The 9,357-nt window shown below is 39.0% G+C and overlaps 1 protein-coding gene across 3 annotated transcripts in view; it reads right to left on the reverse strand.

The window, feature by feature from the left end:
- LOC107706558 (myocardin-like) overlaps nt 1–8,013 on the reverse strand; it is a 25,176-nt gene extending 17,163 nt beyond the window's left edge. For all 3 annotated transcript variants that reach the window (XM_016510309.1, XM_016510310.1, XM_016510308.1), the window contains exons 1-4: nt 7,868–8,013; nt 4,238–4,303; nt 2,997–3,052; nt 2,411–2,486 (exon numbers count right to left, since the gene is read on the reverse strand). In XM_016510309.1, coding sequence (XP_016365795.1) covers nt 2,411–2,486; nt 2,997–3,052; nt 4,238–4,303; nt 7,868–7,922 — 253 coding nt within the window. In that variant the 5' untranslated portion in view covers nt 7,923–8,013. The remainder of the gene's footprint in view (nt 1–2,410; nt 2,487–2,996; nt 3,053–4,237; nt 4,304–7,867) is intronic.
- Between the last annotated feature and the right edge of the window lie 1,344 nt (nt 8,014–9,357).

Here is a 9,357-nt window from a genome sequence, read left to right on the forward strand (position 1 = left end):
CGCACACACACACACACACACACACACACTCAGGTTTGTTTTTGTGAAAAGTGGGGACATCCCATAGGCGTTATGGTTTTTATACTGTACAGACCGTATATTCTATTGTCCTACACCAACCCTATCCCTAAACCTACCCCTCACAGGAAATTGTGCTATTTCAGATTTTCAATACACTCCATTCTGTGTGATTTATATGCGTTTTGAAAAGTGGGGACATGGGGTAATGTCCTGAAAAGTCACCTTCTCCTTGTAATACCTATGTCATTTTACAAACTGATGTCCTCATTTGTCACAAAAACGTGCACACACACACTCTCACACAGACTCTCTCTCTCTCTCTCTCTCTCTCACACACACACACACACACACGCTCTCTCTCTCTCTCTAATGTGTGAGTTCCTTCTGGTGTTGATGTTGGACAGCTGTGCTTTTATGATGAGGTCCAGTGAGCTCCTGACTGTCCACTTACTCTATCTTAGATCATCTGAGACTGTGTTTGTAAAGATAATGCCCTGTCTGTGCTATGCCATTCTTCCATTTCTTTATTTACCTTCTTTATTTTTTATAGTTTTTTTGCTTACAGTTGCTTACAATTCCTGAAACTGAAATTCTACTTTTCTCTTAACTCTTCACACAAAACCACAAAACATGCACACAAGATGCCAAACACTTTTCTCCACACACTGAGCTTTGATTTCTAAGAGATCAAATTAGATTTATTTATGCTATTAAAAAAGGGGGGGGGGTTCTTCCTCAAAACATTGAGTTTGGATTTCTAAGTGAACAAATGATGTCTCAGTGTTTTCACTCATGATCACTGGCTGTAAGTAAAACGCTCCCCAAATGAAACACAAGAGCTGATCGTTCTGAATGACGTGTCTAATGCAGAGAACTGTTTAGCATTTCGCAAAAAGCTTGTTTTTCAATTGCAAACCGAGTAAAGCAGATCATGTGCTTGCAGTTTTGCAGACTTGGTGTGAGGATTCGGTACATGAGAGAATGGTTTCACCGAGTGAGCCTCAAGTGCAACTTTAGTGTGTAAGCAATTTTAAAACACTCTAATGGAAAGTGGCTTCATGTGCACTAACAGCCAGACGACGCATCTCATGCACATTTGAGAAGAGTCCGTATTCAGAGTCGCTCTGATAACGCAGCAGACAGCGTTTCTTTAACGTATATATATGTTAATTTGAAATGACAGAAGTCTAGCAGTCCTCGTGCAAAGCATTCTGGGAAGGGTCGTGGCAGCTCTGTCTGCTCAAACTCTTTTGTAGGTGGTTGGATGGAGCTGCATAAATCACGCAGAGTCATAACACAGAATGAGGGGGACATTCATTTGATCTCCAGCGAAAAGGCTGGATCTAAATACAGCTGCTGTTTGTCTCAATAAAACACGCTGCTCTTCCAGCAGAGGTAATATAAACCATCGCCCCCAGCCTCACGCCGCTTATGCAACACATCCAGCCGCCTCAGGAGAGCACGGACATGTTTACTGTCTATGATCTGAGCGCACAGCATACTGCGGTCGGACCACATAGTAAACACAGCGCGAGCCCACGGCCTACTAATCAAACTATGTTTGATGAGCCAAAGGCTGGGAGGAATCTCGCTCAACATCACTAGAGAGGAATTCACTCGTGCAAAGAAGAAGATGCAGAAAGAAAAGTCATGATATGAACTCAGGAGTTAGTGAAGCAACTACACTGCACAAAATAACAATACATACAAATACCTAAACATTCTTACATCAAGATACATTTAATGTCTTAAGATATTAGTGACCCCGGAGCACAAAACCAGTCATAAGGGTCAATTTTTTGAAATTGAGATGTATACATTATCTGAAAACTGAATAAATAATCTTTCCATTGATGTAGGGTTTGTTAGGATAGGACAATATTTGGCTGAGATACAACTATTTGAAAATCTGGAATCTGAGGGAGCAAAAAAATCTAAATATTGAGAAAATCATCTTTAAAGTTGTTCAGATGAAGTTCTTAGCAATGCATATTACTAATCAAAAATTAAGTTTTGATATATTTACGGTAGGAAATTTACAAAATATCTTCATGGAACATGATCTTTATTTAATATCCTAATGATTTTTGGCATAAAAGAAAAATGTATAATTTTGACCCATACAATGTATTGTTGGCTATTGCTACAAATATACCCCAGCGACTTAACACTGCTTTTGTGCTCCAGGCTCACGTATTAGGTCTTGTTTTATGGCAAATGTATCAAAATGAAGTGAGTTTTTGCTTAAAAATAATCTTGTTTTTTCTTTGAATTAAGTTTATTTTTCCAACCCCACTGGCAGATTTTTATTTTTATTTTTTAGGCAAAAACCCAATTAATTTTGTCTTAATTAAGACTTGATATTTTGTTTATTTATTAAAGCTCTTACCTGGTAGAATACGCATGTTGACAAGCTCAGATTTCTCTGGTCGACTTCTGATTTTGTGCTTTAAATAATCTCCAGTCTGCAACATCAAATATTATAAAACACTAAATAAAATGAGTTGATTTTTAGACACTTTCACAGTACTTCTGTAGAGCTGCTTTTATAGCTGAACTGAAGTTCAAAATGGTCAACTAACCTTAAAAATAAATAAATAATCAAAATGAATAATTTAATAACAATCTTCAGCAGTTTTTCTAACTATGCATTATTATGTTGCATTTAAAATTATTTTAGGTTTTTTATTTAATTTAATGAATTTAAACAGCAAAAGAAATACTTTGCAACACTGACACTTATTGAACTGAATAGAGTCAACACTGAATCATGACTCTATAGAGTTGCTTTACAGATGAAACTGAACTGGTCTCATGTTTGATGCACTTTGCATCAGTGATTCTGGTATTGTGCTGTTTATCGCTGTGAAGCAGCTTTCAAACAATCTGTGTTTTATAAAGTGCTGTAGAAATAAAGGTGACTTGATTTGAGCAAGATCTTCTTTGTGTTGTGGTTGTTTGTTCTTTCTTCTAACCTTGGATCGCTCGAGACTTTTCCTCTGTTCGTGGAACGCAGCCGGACTCTTCAAGGCTGGAAACACAAACGAGAAACGGAGTAAATGTGATGGTTTATCTGTCAATGAATCTTACAAAAATCATCTCTGCCAGCGTCTGATCCGGCCTGTGTTTCTCTGCTGAAGCTGGATTATAGTCCTGAATCAGACGATAGACACCGCACATGTGCAAAACCACCACGAACACTGAAATATCTCCTCACTGAAGAATGCAACCAATCGCATAATTCCAGCCTTTGCAATGTAAGGTGCATTATGATTGATGAGAGATATCGTGTGCTAGAGCTGGAGGGGCTCGTCACGAGATACCGCCATACATTCATAAAACACACACTACAACGACTGTCACAAAGTCACGAGGAGAAAACATGACACGCGTTTTCTAGACACTTTTCCTGCTGTAGCACAGCTATGCTTTCCCATATGTATTTACACCAGTATCTATTTAAATGCTTAAAAAAACCTGTTTATCTGAGCTTGCCGACCTGTTGTCTGCCATAGAAAGATAAAGAGCCATTGAAAGTCTTTTTTAGGAGCTCAGACACAGATCTGTGTGGTTTATCTCCAGCTGAAATCCACAGACTGATTCTTCTCTCAGCAACATCTAATCACAGTCCTGACTCAATCTGATCAGACATATTGTATATTTATGAAACCTAAAGCAAAGTCTCAGATACACTGTTGTGTGTTTTAGCAGCTGTTTTCTTTAACATCTCCGTCTGTTTAGCTGAATTATCTTACTCTGCTTTGACTATATGACTCAGTGGTCCTTTATCAAAAATACATCCAAAATGCAATTTATACATGCAATGTCTTGAAAGCCGCTTTTCCGTGATTAAATTAAATTAGTTCCTATATTTTGAGTGTGTGTGTGAGAGAGTGTGTGTGTGTGTGTGTGCGTGTGTGTATGTGCGTGTCTGTGTGTCTGTGTGTCTGTGTGTGTGTGAGTGTGTGTGTGTGTGTGTGTGTGTGTGTGTGTGTGTGCGTGTGTGTATGTGCGTGTGTGTGTGTGTGTGTGTGTGTGTGTGTGTGTGGTGTCAGATGCAGCTGTGTGAACCGGGCTCTTCTATGTACATGTTAACAAGTGTTGCATGTGTGACTGTAGTGCTGATCTTCAGCTCACGTGAGGCTCGCGCTGTCAAAGCGGTTCAGATACCCATAATGCAGTGTGATGTAGTCAGAGGAGTGGAGGTTCTACTCACGAGGCATGATGCCCTGCTCAGCGAGCTGCTCTCGTGTCCTCCTCTGCTGGAGTCTCAGCTGCAGGACTGTGGGTGGAGGAGGAAACAGATAATGACCCATCATGAGTGAAGCTGCACAAATCAGAGAGAAATCTGCATCCGGAGAAGGAACACATCATCCTGTATGGACGGGCAGATGCTGCACACACACACACACACACACACACACTCTCTCTCTCTCACTCACACACACACACACACACACATTAACGGGTCACCTCTTACGTTTATGAGCGCCTCCCTCCTCTCAGACTTCAGGAGGACCACACACTGAAGGAGGATTTGTTTAAAGCCAGGAGCTGTGTTTATCATAGACATACATCCTGTTTTAAGAAATATGTGTGGGTCTGTTGCTTCATTTTGTCTTTGTTTTGGGTGGTGTGTCTCTCATCCCGGCAATCTACGCCGTCACTGCACGAGTGTCCGTGTATGAACGTCTGTGCATAATCTACTGTAAGTAAAACTGAGGAGAATAAATGAAAAAAGGTTTTGCTTCTTTAAAAACAACAATTTAAATGCGTCATATGATGCAATTTCATGTTTTCCTTTGTCTTTGAGTGTTAAAAGCTGTTTGTGCAAACAGAAGATCCGTAAAGTCGCAAAGATGAAAATCTCAAACCCAAAGAGATATTCTTTATAAAAGTGAACGCTCAGCCACGCCTTCCTAAAACGCCTCGTTCAAACACGCCCCACATATCTACATCACCGTGTGGGAAGATTTGCATAACACCGCCCAAATGTTCACGCAAAGAAAGAAGGTGTAACTAACTTTTATTATCGCTGTAGTATTGTTGCCGCCGCGCTGTGTGTTTAAGTTTTATTCACAACACTGTTCCAGAACAGTACAACCCAAATATTCAAGTGTGTGCAGCACATTTTACGGAGGAGAGTTTCCTGAACCTGGTGAGGGGCGTAACATTTCCGTCACACACTTGAGGAATTCAGCCAATCACAACGCACTAGATAGCCGGCCAATCAGAGCACTCAACGCTTTTCAGACCGATGAGCTTTGTAAAATCGACGCGTTTCAGAAAGGCGGGGCATAGAGGAGCATCAATAATGTACAGTATGTGGAAAATAATGTGTTTTTTGAAACTTAAACCACGTAAACACATTGCATTACACCAAATACACAAAATAATGTTTTTTTAGCAACGTCATATGACCCCTTTAATTCAGTTAGTTCTGATCCAGACATTTAGTTTGCCTGTTCCAAACAGACGTTGTTAGAAGTGTTAGTGTTGAGGATGTTTCAGTCACTCTTTCTGTTCAAAACATTGATTCATTCAGGAGCGAAACCAGTAGTTGGTGAGTCATTGAATCATTCCCTCAAGCCATTTGTTCAACACATCAATTATCGATAATTCAGGAATGAAACAAGAAATTGTCTTTATAAAAGAGTATTTTGAATGATTCACTATTCACTCAAGAAATTTGTTCAAAACACTGATTCATTCAGGAACAAAACATGTAACTCTCTTTATGAGTGAGTCATTGAATCATTCACTTAAACAATTCTTCTAAAGCACTGATTCATTCAGAAACAAGTAACTGTCTTTATGAGCGAGTCATTGAATCATTCACTCTAGTGATTCTTCTAAAGCACTGATTAACTCAGAAACAACTAATCATCTTTATGAGTAAGTCATTGAATCATTCACTCAAGTGATTTGAACAAAACACTGATTCATTCAGAAACAAGTAACTGTCTTTATGAGCGAGTCATTTGAATCATTCACTCAAGCGATTCTTCTAAAGCACTGATTAATTCAGAAACAACTAATCATCTTTATGAGTAAGTCATTGAATCATTCGTGATTTGAACAAAACACTGATTCATTCAGAAACAAAACATGTAACTGTCTTTATGAGTCAAGTCAAGTCAAGTCACCTTTATTTATATAGCGCTTTATACAATACAGATTGTGTCAAAGCAGCTTTACAGTGTCAAACACGAAAAACGTGTGCTGATAATGCAAGAGGACGATAGAAAACAGTCAGTTTATCAGTTAAAGTCAGTTAATTGTTGATTCAGTGACGTCATCATCCAGCTCAGTTCAGTTCTCTTCTGATAGCGTCTGTGCAGTCAAGCCGACAATGTTGCCAGAAATTGTGTGAGTCATTGAATCACTCACTCAAGCGATTTGATCAAAACACTGATTAAGTCAGAAACAAAACAAGTAACTGTCTTTATGAGCAAATCATTGAATCGCTCACTCAAGCGCTTCATTTAACGACTGCGTGTGTTGATAGGAAACGTGTTTGGGTTTTCGGCTCATTTGAAACTATTTTCATTGGCAGAGGAAAACTAAACAAAGTAAATGCCAATATTGTGTCTAAAAAATTTAAGTTACTAAGTGATGTTTATTGAACTGTATAACAGCAATATCACACACTCACAGTCACAGAAAAATAGCATTCATGCTCGTGAGTTATTGTTGGAATAGACTCCCGAACCGTGTGGACATGCAACAGTTCTTGTACTTGTCAGTGTTCATCTGATCGTCCATTCGTCCTTCCATTTATAATCGCAATCAATCAACCAGCTGCATAATTGTGCCGTCGACACAAAAGCAGGCGGATTGACTGATGGCCGCGCGCTCGTAGCGCTGAGATCATGCATCAGCTATCTGCATACATCTGCTTTTGTTTAGACACACACACACACACACACACACAGCTAAAACCTCACATCTGTGCCGCATGTGTGCTGCTAACAATCAGAATCAGAATCAGAATCAGAATGAGCTTTATTGCAGATGCAAAGAAGATCTTCAGAGACATTGTGGTTATTCAGTAACGCTTTCATCAGAAAGGTGGCAGCATTGTTCACAGTACATGTCTATGATACACTGAACAGCTCCATGAGATGAACACAGACGAACCGAGACAGAGAGAAAGAGTTCGAAAGAAACAGAAAGAGTGGAAAACAGAACAAGTGTGAAGTTATTAAAAGCCAGATGCAGGAGTTTATGCTTCGACCGAATGATTTTCTTCCTCAGTATTTCTGTCTTGTTTTCCAGTACAAACATCTAAACATTATTTAAACAAGATACATTTACTCAAGAAGCAAAAATGGCTGGAAAATTTTTCAAAATTAGGTGAGTTTATGCCTAAAACAAGAAAGAAATATCTGCAAATGGAGTCAAAAAATACACCTAATTCAAAGGAAAACTATACTATTTTTTTCTGACCCCATTGACATGTTTTGTTTTTCTTATTTTAAGCATAAACTCATTTAATTTTGATACATTTGTTAATATCTTAACATCATTTTCTTTCTCAAGTAAATGTAACTAAGACAGTTCAAATAATCGTACTGGAAAACAAGATGAAAATACTGAATAAAGTAATTTTTTTGCACAGGTAAATTGACACCTGATGACCTTTGACCCCTGTATCAAAGCACTTGAAAAGGTTGGCTAAAAGCATATGCAGCGACCAACAGGTAAAAAGCAAAAAATTGCTTTATATTCCAGAGTAAAGTGTTTGTGACACACGTGCACACTGAATTGTAAGAACTCATCATGCATCGGTAAATAATCAATGCTTTCGAACGAGTTTCTGTTGGAGGCGAAGCAAAGATCTCACCTGATTTAAACTTGCTGCGAATCAGAATGGAATGTTCAGATCCCAGTAGAGTCATTGTGTTCCAGTGTCAAACGCATCAACCGCGTCGCTTCAGCCTCTCGTAGAACACACTATCCACACGCATTCACGCGCTCAAGCGCTTTGGTCCCATGCAGACTGATTCTCTGCTCCATGAGAGACAAACTGATATGCAGCGCTGCTGGGAGGATCTTATAGCAGAGGAGGCTCGACTGAGTCCCACCTCCTTCAGTTCACACACACACACACACACACACACACACACATGCACAGTTGCACACACACACACACACACACACACACACACACACACACACACATACACACACACACACACACACACACACACACACATGCACAAACTCAAATTAACATGTGGTTGTAATTAGTAGCAATATGATCTTTATTTGAAGTGTGGGAGACTTTAATGCTTAGATTGCCATGTGATCTGTTAAGCGTGGTAATGTGTTGCCAGTCAGTCATTATCTTATCTGCAGTGTTGGATTCTCCACTCAGAAAACAAGCAGCCCTTCCTCCGGCTCCCACAGGCCGTCAAAACACCGGTCAGGCCTTCACCGCGTCTCCGGCCCGCATTAAACAAGTGCTGGCACTGAAGCGCTGCTCTTGGACGGGTTTTTTGTACAATTAGCTGTACGAACATCCAGGATCATTGTGTGGTTTGAGTAGGTCTTACAAATCAATTTAATCAATTTAATCAAAAGTGTACAAATATGGAATTAAAAATAGATGCAGAGCCCCGGGGCTTTCGTGGCAGTGCCCATTCTTTCTCCTTATTTACTGAGTAAAGCCTTCATCTGCTGCTAATCTGACAGACGCCTACATCACGCACTGAATGAGATCTCAGGAGTTTCTCACAGTCACAAATGACAACTAATGGAGACTTTTGCTTGCTTTTTTATGAGAAACGGAGCCTAGTAATGTCAAATGTGTCTGCTCTGGAAAAAAACAAACAAACAAATTGCAAGTTGCAATTACAAGAAAAAAAGTAAATTTGCAAGATTTAAAGTCACATTGTAAGGTATAAAATCACTACTGCAAGAATTCTGTGCAATTGCAACTGAGAAGTTACAGTGTGAGAAATATAAAGTCACTATTAACAGAAGCAAAGTCGTAACTGTTGCAATCACAGTTGCTACATATAAAGTCACATTGTGAGATATAGAGTTAGAATTGTGAGAAATATAAATAGAGTTGAGATACAGAGAGCTATATAAGAAACAGTCGTAATTGCAAGACATAATCTCAGATTTTAAAACAAGGTTGCAATTACAAGAAAAAAGTCACTTTGTGAGATTTAAAGGCACATTGTGAGGTTTAAAGTAATAATTGTACTGTTCTATGGTGAGAAATCTTCACCTTTGTGATAAATAAAGTCACATATCTAGTTGGAATTGTGAGAAATAGAGTTGAGATATAGAAATATAGGAAGATATAACGTCACAATTACAAGA

Source organism: Sinocyclocheilus rhinocerous, unplaced genomic scaffold (genome assembly GCF_001515625.1).
Source record: "Sinocyclocheilus rhinocerous isolate Xijiao unplaced genomic scaffold, SAMN03320098_v1.1 scaffold3552, whole genome shotgun sequence".
NCBI classification, from domain to species: Eukaryota; Metazoa; Chordata; class Actinopteri; order Cypriniformes; family Cyprinidae; genus Sinocyclocheilus; species Sinocyclocheilus rhinocerous.